This window comes from Chlamydotis macqueenii, chromosome 1, assembly GCF_036417535.1.
Source record: "Chlamydotis macqueenii isolate bChlMac1 chromosome 1, bChlMac1.mat, whole genome shotgun sequence".
NCBI classification, from domain to species: Eukaryota; Metazoa; Chordata; class Aves; order Otidiformes; family Otididae; genus Chlamydotis; species Chlamydotis macqueenii.
In genome coordinates, this window is record NC_141556.1 from 44,579,454 (window position 1) to 44,596,552 (window position 17,099).

A 17,099-nucleotide genomic window follows, 5' to 3' on the forward strand; every position below is an offset into this window, starting at 1 on the left:
CCTGTGCCAGCCAGCAGGGAAAAGGAAGTAGCGACCACCAAGGGGCAGCATTTTCCCAATAGTTTTGTCAGGTTGTTTCTAAGAATTGCTGCCCTACCACCCCTCCATCACCCTACAGATACCTTAAAGTAATATGACAGTTGTGAAAAAGGCCCCGAGAGCCTGTAGATGCCACTTGACATGGGAGTGCTCAGTACCAGCCCCTTCTTTAGGGGCAGGACACAGTGGAGAGGTCGTGGAGTCTGGAGAAGATTTGTAAAGTGCCCCGACTAACACTGAAAAGTTGGAGCAATGGAGAGCACCATTGATCAATGTTTTATACTTAAATGTGATGAAGTGTAAAAGTGTGATTAATGGGGCAATTAAATTCCCTTGCTTCCAGCAGAGTCCTGAACCTGCATTTTGGGGTTTTTTTTCAGTACCATAATGTTTAGCTAGTTTAAAGGTACTCCTTAATTTCATTTTGAGCTTTTATCCCAATTTTACAGAGGTACAGTGAAAAATTATGTCACATTGTCAGCAAAAACTATTAGATTATGATCCTTTAATCACCCATATTAAGCATTAAGGCCCTGATTCAGCAATGCATTTAAGCATGTGCTGAATTTTAATTATGTGCGAAGACCATTGTTATTCAGAGAAGTGTTTAGGCGTGTGCTTATATGTTTTGCTGAACTGAAGCTTGAGAGCAATAAGAAGGCATCTGGCACTTACCTAAGAGCAATCAAGGGTGAGTCATAGTAGTGAAACTGAAGCTGTGACCACAGAGAGTTATTACACAGAGTCTCCCGACCCTGTACTTGAATAATCAGGGAAGGGAAAGATCTGCTTATCCCAGTCTTCAGACTCCTGAAGTGTTTTTATCGCAGGTTGAAACTGCATTATTTGACCAGGGTCCTTTCGTTTCTTGTCAATTGAGGATGATGAATATGGGGACCTTTTTTTTTCATCGCACTTTCCACCAGACTAATAATTCCCAGCAAGTGATGGTGACTGTTGAACAAACTCCTGCTGTAAAACTAACAGAAAGGCTCCCATTGATTCTAAGGGAAGCTGGATCGGGTCCTGGGTGAGTCACTGTATGGGCAGCTCCAGTCTCAGCACTTCTTGTCTTGTCTCTGTCATGCGGCAGCAGACCAAGGTCTCCCAGCCAGTGACTAACAAATGCTTAGATCGGAGAATCACTTCCTGACCCTGAAGTCTGCTGACAGCAGGCCGCTGCCTACTTCTAGCTGTTTCTTTCTTTCTAGATGTTTCAGTCGTCAGTGGCAGCTACCCCAGACACATCCAGGATGGCAGAACTGTCTCTAACATCACTTGGCACAGCCTCTGGGGTGGAGTTTGCTCTGGCAAGCACTGTACCTGGATGCTACAAACCATCGCTCTGCTTGCCTTAGCCGTGATGCTAAGGGAAGAATTTACCCCCCTGTCAACTCAGAGTAATAAATGAGATAACTGATTCTCAGCTGTTCTACCTGCAATGCCCAGGACTGTTTAACTCTTACTATGACTGATTAAAAAATATAATGGAAAATTGATTTTTTTTTCTGCTTTATAGGGGGAAAATCAATGCAGATTAAGAACAGGATAAGCAGTGAAAGGGAAGAAATACGACTGCAAATTCCACTGGACCCAAACTCCAAACCAGAAGTATATATTCTAAACTGCAGGAACACACACTTTCTAAAGCCACCTAAGTCTCTGCACTGGTAAAATAATCTCAAACAAACTTGAAAGCAGATTGAAAATAGATGAGATGTCTCTAAGTGAAAAGAGACAGTTATCCTCTGCACCTGCTAACAAATACAGTCCCTTTTTGTTATGAAATGTCTCTAACTTAAAATACCACCTGAAAAGTAAACTCCTTCATCAATTCATCACAAATTCTTCAAAGGCATTTTGGGAGTCTCTCTAAACCATAAGCTTTATTGTGGCTTTATTTAGGATTTGAGGAGACAGAATGCTGCAATCAGAAAGAAAGAAAGAGAGAAAGACAGACAGAGGAAATGATTACCTTTCAATTCCTGTGATTTAGAAAGAATAACATCTTTCTTGATCTGTTGTATTATATACTTGCAGAACAAGATTTGACAATGTGGCATTGAACTGTAACTCTCTGCTGGAGAGATATCATCCTACATTGTATATCAGGACCTTCTGGACTTGGGACTTTTTTTTTGTCCTTCCTAGAACTGCCATCCTCCCTCTGCTTTTGGATTGATCACACTGTGTATTCCACTCCGTACCTCTCCAGCAAAAGTGATTAATGCAAAGGGCAGGTAGCCATGCCCTCATCTCTGTCTTGTCACTTCTCTTCATTTAGAATAAAGGTTGGTTTTGACAGAGATACTAATGTTTTTTTTTTAATATTATTATTTTTCTGTGCTATTTTTAAGTTCCTCAAAGTCTTTCAAACAAACCTAGGTAAATTTTCCTCCCTTCTCCAGTTGTGCAGCCACAGATATGTACTCCTCATGGAGAAAAAGGTTTTTGCTGCAGTGCAGCACTCTGGGCATTTAAGAACTTATAGAAGTACAGCAGCAAGTAGCTACTTTTTCTAGTGGTGGTGAGTGCATATCTGTTTTAGAATGAACAGCTGAGCTTGCTGTTCAGCTTTGTAGGCCTTCTCAAACACTTCACTGCTTCGCCTCATAAGGAAAGTAGGCTGGGGAAAATGCTAGGCGTTAGTTGTGGCAAAGATCTTCCTGGCTCCATTTTGACACTGGGATTAGGAAAACATGATTTCTAATAGCTACAAAGCAAATTAGGGATGTTTGACATCTGTTTCTGTAATTCTGAGCTCCCTAAGTGCTCTCAAAACCATTCAGAAGCACTGGGGTTTGTGATAGCAACACTAGAAGTACCCCAAGAAGAATATAACTGGGAAACCTGGTACTGGGGATAATGGGAATGGGCCCCAACTGCAGCTGCCTGCAGCTGGAGGACCCTGAGCTCAGGGTCTCAGGGAGCCCACTCCAGCCCTGTGCTCCTTTTTTTTTTTCCCCCATCATGTCCTCTGCTATATGTGTGGTTTTGTCTACCCATTGCCAAACTTCGAACATCAGAAAAGTTATTAACTTGAACTGAACCATTTGGCTCAAAAAGCTGCAATAAGAGCGATCACTGGAGAATATGAATCAGATAAATGTGTCCTTTTGACAAGAGTTTATTTTTTTTCTACTGAAAAATAATTTATTATTCTGTATGTTTTGCCACTGAAGGTTTGCTTTTAGAATGCATGTTATAGAGACAATCAGAAATTTTCTCCAAACCTTAGTTCAAATAGATGCAAAAATAAGACACTTCCCTTTTTTTTTTTTTTGTAAGTAGCATTGCAACAGTTTCCCCATAGAGCTTATGGCAAAGGTGGGAAGAGACACATCTGCAGACATCCTATGTGAGACATGCAGCCATCCTAATTTCTGTGTCTTTGTACCAAAGCAATCCTGACTTAAGTGAACTGAGGATTTGACTCTGTGCTCACAAGATCAGGCTCATGACTCGGTTCCTTTTTGCTGGTAAAGCTCTGGGTTGCTATCAACATTTTTGGAGTCTTGTTTGGTGCTGCTCTGTAGCCCTGGAGCAGGGCTCATCTGGCAATGTTCATGACTAACTTTTGTCCTGACTCTTTCAAAGCTAAAGAGAAATTTTTATTCAAGGAGGGTTGGAATTGCAAATAAAGAATTTTTTTTCTCATCTGATTTCAGCTGTGATCAGGGATAAAAAAAAAGTACTTTGCGGGTTGTTTGTAGATTATTTGCACACGTAGAGAATTGTGTCACAGGAACATTTTAGCCAACTACCATCTGCTGCTGCTAATGGAAACTATCCAAATCAGCCCAAATTAGGCAAATTGCTGAGACCAAACTGGATGAAGAATGAGGAATTTGCAGTCGGTTAAATGTTCAAAACATCTTTCTAAAATGGGTGGCTTTCTCCAAAGAACCCTGCTAAAATATGCCGCAACACACAGCAGTGTGGTGTTGAAGGTGAGCCCAGGGAAAGAGGGATAACTCTGAGGTAATGGAAAAGGCAGTTTCTTGGAAACAGCTGGAATATGCCCTACACTTTGGATGAGTCCTACATGTTGTGGGTGCTAGGAACAGGGTGGAGAGCCAGGAATCACTCAGGGATATGTATTTCAGTGATGGACTGGTGAGAAATACTAGGCCAGAACAGGGGTATTAGAGCCCTTAATAACACGAGACAACAAAGCAGACATGGGAACCCGGCCCCTGCAAACAGCACGTTGCATGTGCGTGTGATTAATAGCTGTGGTGAAGGGTTAGTGAATAACAGCCTGGTGCCAAATGGATATCAATGGGATCAAACCATGCGTTTGGCAGATATAGGAAGGAGTATTCATTGTTGTACATGGAATAAAGGAGAGCGCGCAACAACTCCCTGAACCCCTGGTAGAGCTCTGGCACTCAGACAAGAATCTGGCTGTAACCCTGTACAGCAAGGACCACGCATGTACACATGTGCACACAATTACATGGCATGAACGTAACAAGAGAAAATTGAATATAAAATATTACAGAAAGCCAATAATTCTGGTTTATATCTTTCTTTCTCCTTGAGGCAGAAAAGAACCTGGCTATTTTAAAATCTGGGATCTATTTACATAGCCAAATGTAATGCTCTTTCTTGTGCAAAATAGAGTAGGCAGGAATTTAAAATGTCAACATTCCCTAGACCTGTTTATCTCTTTTCATGCCTCCCTCTGTATTGAGTATTAAGGAATAGACACTATGTGATAGAAACTTGACATTTCTGTTGAAGCTATGACAAGTTATACCAGCTGCAAATATGATCCCAAATCTCTGACAAGGTACCTACGCTAGAAAATATGGTTTTAACTACATGGTAGCTAGCATATGGGAAAATCCTTTCATTGTCAAAGCAGGTTGCATCTTTCACTTGTTAGCAGATTCAGCAAAACAAATGAAAGCTTTAACACAGAAAGTCAGTATTTTCCACGAGACGTATTTAGATCTTTGTTTTCAAAAAATTTCTAAAGGAAACAGAAAACACAACATTTTTTTTTACCAACTTTATCTATAAATTATAATGAAAAACAATCTCCTCACGCTAAATTCTCCTAAAGGTCACTAGACCTTGATCAAAGTCCAAGTTTGCTGTTACCAGTGCTCAAAGACTTTGGTATAAATAGGCCTGTTTGGTGATGGGAAAGTTTACTGGAGCTAGAGATAAGTATATTTTCCCAAACAAACAAAGTGAATAAGCATTATTAGAAAAAAATTATGGAAAGACTAAATAAATTAGGATGCAGCTACTTGGGAAAACACAGGGAATTTTCTCCCCTGTACCAATGTACATGGGAGAAAAAAGTGCCTGAGTAGGGTCTCCAAAGAATTTTATTTTTGATGTTTACACTAGAGATTATAACCTTCACCTCATCGCATCCTTTAGCACACACCAATGTAATTGGAAAGCAGCATCTATATGTAACAGCCTGTAGCAAACCAATAGACTCACTGATCACAGAAAGCATACACTGCTATATCTGTTTGTGTGACACAGCAGGGGAGAAATCTGGGTCACTTGTGTATCCTGAGTCACAGCAGTCAGTTAAAAGCTGCGAATGCTCCACTGAACTGATTAAACTTCTCCTGCAAACCTTGTATACAAAAAAATCCCTCAAACAGTTCATGTTTTGTATTTTTCCATATTTGCAAATAAAAAAAAAGCAATTGCCTTAGCCCTAAATCAAAGTAGAAAAGTCTTTAATCCACTAAAAAAGTAGTAATGTCTGTAATCCACTAAAAATTAAATTTAATGTGACTTCATTGCTGGCATGTGTTAATCATATTTCAAAGTATGGAGACTGAGGCCATCTGAGATTTCCATTCAGGATTTAATGTATACAGAGAAGATATTTCTCAAACTGAGTGAGGAGAGGAGAAGAAACAATTTAGTTCCTGCTAATTTAGTTGCTGTTTCTGCTTTATTGTTCATTAGGAACCTAGAACTCCTTGACTATCCTCTCTGGACTAGTCTACATTACAGTACAAAATGTCATTTGGTTCCAACATTATTATGAAAAATCAAACTGAGTCTGTTCAGAGAGATTCAAAGGTTTACTCCTTATAATAATTTTCCCTTGTTTATTTAACTCTTGAGAATTGTGCTTGTGCTGGTGTTAGATATGTTTCAGTAATGTTGACACGTTCTTTCTAAAATAAGAGTAATCACGGCTTTCCTGGCTTTACTTCATGCTTGTACAGCAGGAAGCCAAGATTGTACTGAAGTAAAGAAGCAAATTAGGTTATTCCACAGAAAATCTGCAGGGATTGAGGTGGAAATTACACTTGCATCTTTGGCTGGTTTTGCTCTGCTGTGGGATGAAGGTCTGATGTTGCTAGCATAGAGACATAATTTTTTGTCCAATTTTCACAGTCTATATCCCAGGTTGTACATTGAAGGACAAATGAAGTAGAAGTAGACAGATCTAGACTAAAATTAAACTGTCTTTCAACATCTGCATCACAGGGGAAATGTTAGTACCCTGAAAAGTAGAGGACTGATGGACAGCACGATGACTCACTTCTTTCTATGGGAAGGAAGATGACAAGAAACAGATTTTCAGCTGTTGATGAAGCTTTTCCATCTACTGGGCAATATATCTGCCAAGAAACGATGAGAGGCAGGATATGATATACCACTCACACTCCCTTTCCTCCACCTGCACAAAATCCAGGCTGTGCGCCATAGACTTCTTGGTTCTGTTGCAGGCATCCATCTGTCAAGTAGGACTTTTCTCAGAATTAATGTCTTAGGCCAGATTAATCCCTGGGATAATTCCATTGTGTTTTGTCTAAGGAAATATCAATTACTGTGAACGGAAGGATGATCTCATGATGAAAGCAAATGAATGACTGAGAATCACGGCTGGAATCTCAGATAGATTCCTCTTCTGCTACAGAGTTCCCATGTGATCTGGACAAATCGAGACAACTGCCAGTTGCCTCGATTTCCACTTGTGCAAAATGAGGTTAATTCTAATTCACTTCCAGAGTCATCTTTTAAGGATGTGTACTTCTCTGAGCTGTTTTGACAAAAGGAACTACAAAAAAAATAAAACTGGTACATTGCTATTTTTATAAAGTATGAAGAAACAAACAGTAAAGAGGGTCATGTTCTGGGAGATGACAAGTTGGCATATCTGCAATTAGTAAGTTTACACTGTCAGCTTACTCTGAACAAGAAGGATTAAAAACTCTTTTTGATCTCACTTTGAGCTGTCTCAAAGGACAAGGGCAATAAATATGTAAAGCAGACTAGGATTAGTCTAGAATGGAGTAACATTAAGAAAATCAGCCTTGAAACTTCAGAAGAGATGGAAAACTACCTTTTGCTGTGCCACTGCTCTTTTACTTCAAGCAGTACTGAGCATACCACCAGAAATCAGTAAATGAGTCAACAGTATCCTGCAGCAAATTAATTGACAATTGAGACAACATGGAAAACTGGAGCATCCTTCTGAGATCTGAGATGCGTAATTATTTCCTGCTGCACACGGGTGAACAAAAAAAAATAGTTATTTTAGTAGATATTCCTAAATGGGAAGGCTCAGGCATCTGAAGATGGAATTAGCAGACGACAGCAAGTCTATTATGGAGAGACACCTAAAGTATGAGGTAGGAAAAAAATCCCAGTGTTTCCATTAAATATCTAGATTTTTTTAATCACAAGGGAGCAGAACCTAATCTGACCATTTTCTTCTTGGCTATAGCAGGATATTAAACCAAGAACTTTGCAGAAATGGAGGAAATATATGTTAGAGCTCATTCAAGAATTTAGCTGCAAGGAACCACGCCCTTTTCCTTTTGATTTTTATCAGCGAATATATTTTGGAGATAGGTGACTATATACATTAGTTTGTTTTCATAAAAATAGTTAGCCAGGAGGGAGCTCCCTTAGCCCTCATCACAAATGCTTTACAATTTAAAGCTTTTTACCAGAGTTGTCAGAGTTCACAATCTGCCCTTTTCTTCCTGATTTGGAATAGTCATCTGATTCCAGATTTCACAAACTCTACATGAATGTCCTAATTGCCAGTGTAGAAGCAATTATTCTTGCATGCCATGAATAAATGAGTATTGTATTAAAATGGAATAGTTCAGATGGGAAAGCATCCTGTCATAGACTGCCTGATGTTGGCACGGTAACTTCAGAGCGATGATGTTACAGCTCAAATCCATTCTGCAGATTAGCAAAGACACCTTGTGTCTCCTGCGTCCTTGGTTCAGGCTTCAGTAGAAAACGAGTCATCTGTGTATTGTTTTGCAAGCTCCTGTCTCAGGTCTCACAGGCACTGAGAGGCAAGAAAAGGCTTGTTTTGATAACTATGATGTAGCTTCAGGATACGCTAAAGCTTTAAGTGACATGACAGCATCTTTTTTTGGGTGGTTCTGAAAACATCAAGTGACAATCTAGATGTGTACGGAGCTTTAACTGTGTAGAATTAGGTACTTTGAAACTTTAGGTTGTCTGATGTCAGCTGAACACAAAAACCACACTGGCACCTACATCTAAGGCATAGAAAAATTCTCTGAAGAATGAGATATCCAAGTCACTTCACGGATTTAGATTTTAGTCCTAAAATATTCCATAAAACGTGTTATCATTTTTAATCAGCCATTTGGAATAATCATCTTCCCTGAGATGTGCTCACTTGAGTTACACAAATGCTCTTGCATGTTCTGTGCATACAAGAAACTTCCCTGTAACTATCATCTTCTTTCTTCCTAGAGAGTCTGCATAATTAGATTAGGTCAGGCTAAAACAGCATTGTTTTCTTCTCTCTCTCTCTCTCCAGCTCTGCAGCAATACTCTAGCTCCACTGACTGATCTAAAGTAGGAACTGGTGCCTCCTGGAAATGTACTTCCTTAGGAAACTTGTTCAGTTAAAATCTCTTCCAAGTACTGACGCAAGTCCTGCACATGCTTGATTTTTCTGCATGTCTTTAGTTTTTACTGTCGTGTTTCATGCAGATTTCTGTAAGATTTTACTGTTTTGCAGTTGCAACTTATTTTTACTCTGGTTTTCATCGCTGATGTTATTATCATAACACTAGGAAAAGAAAAAAAAAAAAAGCAGTTTCTTAGAGAAAGCAGAAATGTTGGTCTCTCTGAGAATCAGTATGATCTTGCCAGCACAACAGGAAAACAACAGCTTAGATCCTGGTCCACAAAATCAAACAACTTTTATCTCTATGAATCAGTGAGTAATTCTGAAAGAGGCACTTGGCTAAAACATTCTTCTCTACTCCGCTTTCTCCACTTTTGATAAAATAAGGTCACTTGTTCATGTATGTATTCAACTAACTTGATTTCCTTCCTTTGATAACACCAGCTTGTGTGTGACCGCTAACAGCAACTGCGTGAGTGCTTTGAAATGCACCAAAGCTCATATTTCTGAGGCTCATTAAGTCACATCTTTGGATGTAATTTAGGTTGTTCAAAATTGTGCACAATACGTCATGACATTTATTGGATAGTATGTGAGCGTAAGAACCGGCAAAAAATTAGTAAGTCCCACTTGATTATTCCTATAGTAACACTAAATATCCAATTGCTTCATTCTAATAAAGAACCCCAGCAGCTTTCAGGGGGTTAGCCTTTCTCAGACGCTTTGAGGAAGTTGGCACAAACATTTTCTACAAGCTCCAGCAAATGAACCCAGTGTATAGAAATTGAAGTGTCTAATCTAATCTGCTGAGGGATCTGCACCACATGCATTACCCTGACATTTCAGGTCTCATAGTCAGTGACCGGTTAACCAAATCTGTCACTGTGACAGACATCTATTTCTACATGCCGTGCCACAGCTTAATCTTTCACGCACAGTTTAGGTGAAGTGTATTGTAGCGCAGTGACTCAGAGTCTATAACGCCTTTAATTAAGAAATTTCCAGGCTGGTATTAAAACAGATCACTTTTGATTGCCGTATTTGCACTAAAGCACGTGAATTTGTCTACTAAGCTGTACACAATAGATCAGCCGTTAGACTGCATAACGCTAGTCATCTTTACAATTACTGTTCTTATTATGTGTTGTTACAACCCTCCACCTCTTCCCTTTTCCCTGATACCAGAGTCTGTGACAATGACTTTCTGGAAGTGAAGGTTATTTTGGAAATGGCTGCTTAGTAACACATCTGAACTTCTAAACTACCTCTTTTGATACCTTGTGATTACTGTACGTCACACTGTAAATCTGCTATGAGTCAGAGCGTTATCTGACATCTCCTGATGATATAGTGAAAGATAATGTTGTTCATAGCTCCGGTGCATTTATTACTTTTAACTAACCGAGGAAGAGAAGGAATTTGCCTAACACACTTTGATTTCTACCCTCTTGTTTTCTTCTGCGGTGTTGCTTGGTCAACAAGGACAATCATTTTTGTGTTGAACTTGCCCCCAGCTTTCTGCACTGGCTCTTTCCACCTGCTGCCCCCTGCTCAGCCTGACGTGCAGGGCCCCAGAGCTGACAGGTGGGATGGTACCTACACACATTGCCCTCTATTTCTTTCTACAAAGCAGGGTTTCTCCGTCAGAGAAAGCTCTTGCCGTTGGGAGGACGCTTATCCTTTGTTCATATAGAGAAACATTTCTGCAAGATGTGGACTTTGTACTCTTGTGAGTGTAGCTAAATCCACTTGGACAGGCCGGTGGAGCCCCAGTGCTACCTCCAGCCACCCTGGAGCACTGAGGACGTCCAGTGGAGCAGGCTTTCTCCGTGTGGTCTACACATTTAATCCCACCCTTTCCTGACGTTCGGTTTTATTAGCCAGTGTCAGGCTTTGTTAACTTTTTTTTTTCCTGGAGGATTTGTTTTATTTTCTACCAGCCCTCATCTACCCCAGACAGTAGCCCTGACTCTTTGAAGAAAAAACCCATGTGCTTTTGATGGAGAACAAGAGACTTCTGCCACTGTGACTCAGCAGCAATTGTTTTTTATGCAGAGTTTATTGGGATGTTCCAGAGAAAGAGCTGTGCAAATCTAGAGCGTAAGCTCAGCAATCCCCTTGCAGCAAGGAGGACTAAGTCCTGATGATTGGCATCTTGGCAGTGGGTCCAGAAATACGTTCAGAATTGGTGTTCAAAGGTTGGGATTGCAGTTCTTCTGACAAAGTGTACCGACTCTTTAAAATCCAGGTTACTATGTCCTGTGCTTCAGGCTGAAAAGTTTAATTCCAGATCAACGTGATCCGCTAATGGCTTCAATAAGGCCCCTCAAAGCTTTAATGTTCTGAACAAAATGCACCCTCCCCCCACCTCTGCAATTACTGCCACTGGCGGTGATAACACACCCCCTGAATCTGAGTAAAAGCCACCGAGATGTTTGTGACACTTGCGGCAGACTTCACTGGTGCACTTTAAGCGTTGCTTGAAAGAGGTCTCACTGCACTTAATATATTTTGAGGTTGCAAAGAACAGCATTAAATAATCACGTAAGGGAGAAAGAAAACTTGTTAAAAGCTCCCCAATTCATTAGGCACAGCTTGATGTACAGACTCCCATTCTGCTGGGACAGCATGATGTGCCACTTGATGGAAATCCAGAGGAAACCGTTATATAAAGTGCTGGCTAGCAGAAAAAGGAGGCAACATTTTAAAAAACTCTCTTAGAAAAGGTAACAATCAGCTTGATGGACCCAAACCCTTTCCATAACTCTATATCCCATGAATTATTGAAGATGGTTTCAGCGCATTATTTCCCACAGCTGGATTTCCTGCCTGGGCCATTTTTTTGTCCCACTGCCACTGCCCAGCTCAGGCTGTGCCCACCCCACCTCTTGCAGGCAGCACCCTGATGTTGTGGAGCTGCCCCGAGGGAGCCCCAGTGTGCAGAGCTCCTCGCCTTGGGGTATATTTGTTTCCAGTCCCCCTCGGCCAAGTCTCGCTAGTCGACTTTGTTTTTTTGCTTAATTGGAAGCTGAGCAAAGAGCTCCACGTGGATGCCCACACTGACAGTGAGGGGAACACTGGGCTCAGGGCAAGTGGGAGTGTGGAGCCCCCTGCTCCGGCATCCCACTCCCAACCATAAGGGCCCCCGCTTTCCAGCTAAGAGTGTCCATCTGACCTATGCTGGGGGGCAGGGTAAAAAGAAGAAAACTGGGGAAAGGAAAAAGAAAAAAGATGGGAAAGGGAAGAAGAGAACAGGGAAATAGAGCAACGGAGATGAGAAAATGAAATAAAAAGAAATTTAAAATAAATTTAAAAGAAAGAAAAAATTAAAAAATAAAAAGAAAAAATAAATTAAAAAGAAAAAGAAAAAAATTAAAAAATAAAAAGAAAGAAAAATAAAAAATTTAAAAAGAAACTAAAATGAAAGAAAGAAATTAAAAAGAAACTAAAATGAAAGAAAAAGAAACTAAAAAGAAAGAAAAATAAACTGAAAATTAAAAAAAAACGACAGAAGGAAGGAAATAAGTTAGACAGAAAAAGAAAGTAAAAAGGAAAACAGAGAAAGGAAAAATCCCTTGGAGAGGAGGGCTGTGCCAGGCCTGCGGCAGCAGCGAGGCGAGCTCTGCTCAGCACACGAACCGCCCCGTTCCGCTGCATTTTCTGGTGCCGGTTTGGGCTCGGATCCGGGTGCCGCTACGGGCCGGGCGCCGCCCGCGGGGCGGGAGGGGCGGCCGGGGAGCGGGGCGGGGGCGCGGGGCGGGGCGGGCGCGGAGGGGCGGGCGCGGGGCGGGCCCGCACGCAGGCGCGGTGGGAGCCCGGGGCGCCCCACGCGGGCGCTCCCAGAGCCTCGGCGGTGGCGCCCGGCTCGGCAGCGAGAGGGGTGCGGGCCGGGTCCGGAGCCGCGGCAGCGCCGGGAGAGGAGGGCGGCAGTTGCTCGCTGCGCCCCGTTTCGCTCGGCCGCGCTTTCTCTCTCCGCCCTTCGCCCCGCTGCCATGGGGTAGGGGGCGGCGGAGGCGCGGCGTGGGGGGGGACGCCGTCAGGCTGCGGCCGCCGGCGGAGCGCGGAGCGGCGCGAGGGGCAGCCGCGGCGGGGCTGGCGCGGGAGGCCGGGCGGAGGGGTGGGGGGGCTGCCCCGGTGCGAGCGCGGCAGCGGCGGCGGCGGCGGCAGGTGGAGAGATGATCGCGGAGTTGTTGAGCAGCGCCCTGGGGCTCGCCCTGTACCTCAACACCCTGGGCGCCGACTTCTGCTACGATGACAGGTAGGGCGGGCAGCGGTGGGGCCGGGCGGGACGGCGGGCGGGGGTTTCCCACCTGCCGGGAACGGGGCGGCGGCGGTCACCCCCTTCGGGGTGCCCGGGGGTGGCGCGGGAGGGTCCCGGCGCCTCCTCGGCTCCGGGTGGCCGCTCCCGGGGCTTTGACAGCTTCTAGGCGGGCTCGGTCCCTGGTGGGAAGGGACCCGCCGCTCTGGCTTCACCTCTCCCGGGCCGATCCCACCGGTGTCGCCTATCCCGGGCGGCGGGCTCCGCCGGGACCGAGCCCTGTGCGGGAAGTTGCCGCCCGCCGTCGGGCTCCTCCGTGCGACCGCGGGGACCGGAGCCCCGCCGGCGGGGACGGGCTGGGCCGGGCTGCTGAGCGTACCTGCTGCCTTCGGGAGCTGTTAGCAGCCGGGGAAAATTCCAGTTTGTGCCTCTTCCGCTGACTTAATCTGGTCGCGATTAAAACAGATGCGTAATTAAAATGTATTAGGGAGAGCAGCACGCCTGGCTAAACTTATTAACCGTCCCGGGGTGTTTCATGCTCCGTTGGAATTAAACCGTCCAAAAAGCGAGCGCGGATTGACTTTGACAGCTTTTCCCCAGCCTCTCTCCTCCCTGGCGAGCACCGAGTCCCCCCGGGGGCAGGCGGCTGCCCGCGGGCCCTGGGGCCGAGACCGTGGGGTTGGAATCCCCCTCGGTGGCGGCAACCGGTCATCGCGGGGCTCGGGCGGATAGAGGAGGGCTGGGGGGGCTGTGCGTGAGTGCCTCTGTGTGTGAGCGGATGGGGGGTCCCCGCGTCGTGACTGGGGTTCACAGCGGCAGGGTTCGCGCGTGGGAGGTTTCGGGGTGGGAGAGGGGGATGCGAGCGGGACTTCCCGGCGCGCTGGTGGGATGTGGAGGGGTCAGTGATGTCTTTGATGAGGCGTTTGCCTTGGGAAATAACCTTGCTTGTCGTGGAGTCAATTAGTTACTAAATTGGGAATTTGCCTCCCTTATACCGTATTAAGGTGCACCTGCCGTGTTTAAGGATCTGTCACCGCCTCCAGAATACCTGTCCCATGCACCCCCCCCCCGCACCTTTTCAAGGGTTGCTACCATTGAACCTGTTATACTGGAAGTAAATGCCAAGGGTCAGTCCTGGTCCGGGTCTCTGGTTGGGAACGGCGTCAGCCACAGAGTGTGGCCATTCCGGCTTCGGTCCTTCAGGTCGCTTACATCCAATTGAAGCCTTGTGAAGCAATTAAGTGTTTTTAGGTTTCTGTGAGCCTTCCAATTATCTGCAGTGATTTTTCTGAAACCTGTTTTAACGTTTCAAAACTTCATTCGCAAACAGTAAAAGAAAAAAAAGAAATCCGCTGTTATCCTGAAAAGCAAGCTCTGAGTTGGATCAGTAGGAAACAGTGAATATTTTGACACACTGAGACTCTTTTAAACTCGCTTGTTACCGTTAAGAACTGCAGGAGTTGTGGAAGATTTCTGTACCCCTCAGTAGCATCTGTTGCAGTATTTAGGCAAAACTGGGTTGTTTCAGGACGTGCTGATAAGCCTGCCCTGCAGGCCGGTTCAGATTGGCCAGGCAGAGAAGGCAATTTGAGGTATTACCTGGTGTTCCTGACATGGAGGTCAAGGTGACTCTCGATCTCGCCTGACTGCGCTTTAATGCGGATAGATAATAGTGATATTTGAGTGTCATCTCAGAAAGGGTGGAAAAGATGATCACACGCTGGCTTTGCTAGTACTGATCCCAGGCTGTTTAAAAGGTGTTGTAAAATACTGCTGCTTTTTTTTTTTTGTGTTTACCTCCTAACTAAATAAAGTACTTCTTGTCATTGTAACTAAAATTTAGGCATTCGCTAGAGTGCTCTGAAAGCCGGTTAATGGCATTTCAGTATGCAGGGTCATCTAATTAGGATGTTTTTCAACTGCAGCACTGGAAGGGGCAAGGCAGAAATGGCTGTTGCATGCTAGTAATTGTTGAACTAGAAAGGGTTACCTATTCAAAGAGGCAGGCTCTCAGGCCCAAAGTGTTCTTTTAACTGTAATCACAGAATCTCGCTGCCCCGCAGGAGCAGGCTTGAAACGTAACACTAGAAAGGGAGGTCGATGCGGGAGCTGCAGGACACAGCCCTCCATGTGGGAGATGGATCATGCTACTAACTTTAAGTGAATCAAGATTGTGCATTTAAGCTGGGAACCTGCAATGTTTTCTTTCAGGAGGGCAGCATATTGCCATAGCTTTTTTCTGCTTTGCCGTTATATTGAAATGACATCAGACTGTTCTTTTCTTAATATAGTGATCAAGCTTCCTATATAAAGGGTGTCTGTAATTGCTTTCTGTATTTTTTTGTGTAGGTTGGGTAAGATTAAGTGGCGTCGTAAAAACTTCTCATAGCAAAATCAATTTCCCAATGGTAAAACTTAATATTTTAGCGGCGGCACGGCACCAAACCAAAGACTGTATGGACAGTGATATAACAAACTTGCTTGTAGTCTGGCCTTTATGACTCTATATCAAAGGATTCAGTATTTTATTTCCCACCCTTCACCCAGTTAAACTGAAATTGAATGACTTTAAAGCCAGAGGAAGTTGAGTAAGCGAATGCATACATTCTTACTTTTCATCATTAGTCTGCCTAACTTGTTGTTTCTTTCAGACTAGACAGATATGTGGCATGCACATAATCAGTGCAAACACGTGATCTTTTTGATCAATTGACTTATTGATTACTTTGAATGAAAGCAACAGCGTCTAAACCTGAGAGCCGGTGTAAAGAAGAAACACTGCTTTTTTAAAAAAAATTTCTTTCTGTGAACCTACAAAACACAAGCTTTTTCCACCCAATTCCCTACTGCTGTAATTCTCACAGACAGCTGTGATATTTTCTAGGTACATGTGTAGATTATTATGGGGGAATTCTCCTCTTCAACTTAATCATCTAGGAACTAGTAAATATATTTTTCCCTCTTTTTGCTTATTTGTTTTGTTTGAAGCTGGACGTGGCATGCATTCATCTCTTCTTTCAGGTTACTGCAGGAAGAAGGGGGGAAATATTTACATGTTTTTGGTATAATGCTACATTGCTTGTTAATGAAGGTTTATTTATTGCTGAGCAAAAATCATCTTGCAATTGATAATAAGGGGTAAAGAGAGATACAGTTTCCACTCCTGCAGCTGTATCTAAGATCTTGCTTGTTGCACTGCCTTAAACCCAGCTTCTTGACAGGTTAAGGAGGGCTGATCTCTGCACATGCAGTTCTTGTTTCATGCTCATGTCTACCTGTGTTACAGGAGGGAAGCCCATTGCTGCGATTAGGCTTACACACCCGCGTCATTATTTTTCCTCGCCATTTAAGCCTCCCCAGAAGTAGGCAATTTGACCTGTGAGTGCCTTGCATTGAAGCTGTAGTCCTTGATGTGACCTGTGCTAAATAAGACGGGTCACTGTCAGTTTATAGCTGAGGTGTGGAAGATTTACTGCTCTGTCTATCTGAGGTCATGCGTTGCTACAGTGAACACGTCAAAAGCAACTCATCCATTGAGGTGTTCCTTCCTACTCCCCAGCGTCATAAGAAAGGCGTATTTTAGGAGAGTATCAGTAGGAATCTTTAACTGTGAGTAATATATTTTCTCTGTGGCACATGACAAAATTGGTACTCTGGAAAATACATACAGATTTGTCTCCGTGTAGGACTCGTCTTTGAGGTTTGGTAGCATGGACCAACTTTCTCTAGCTTCTTCTGTGCTTTATTTAGCAGGCCCGAATGGAGCAGCTTTTCTGATGGTAGAAAATATCCAACAGCCTTGTTTCAGAGTCGCAGGGCAATATTGCAAACTACGTTGAAGAAATACTGATAAATGCCTTCACCCTCTAGCGTCAGACATGCATCATTTAAAAACAGGCCGAG

At 43.6% G+C, this 17,099-nt stretch overlaps 1 protein-coding gene across 1 annotated transcript in view; it reads left to right on the forward strand.

The window, feature by feature from the left end:
• Positions 1-13,102: 13,102 nt before the first annotated feature.
• Positions 13,103-17,099, forward strand: part of TMTC2 (transmembrane O-mannosyltransferase targeting cadherins 2) — a 257,441-nt gene continuing 253,444 nt past the window's right edge. The window contains exon 1 of the mRNA XM_086749874.1: positions 13,103-13,196. Within this exon, the coding sequence (XP_086606000.1) occupies positions 13,114-13,196 (83 nt within the window). The 5' untranslated portion in view covers positions 13,103-13,113. The remainder of the gene's footprint in view (positions 13,197-17,099) is intronic.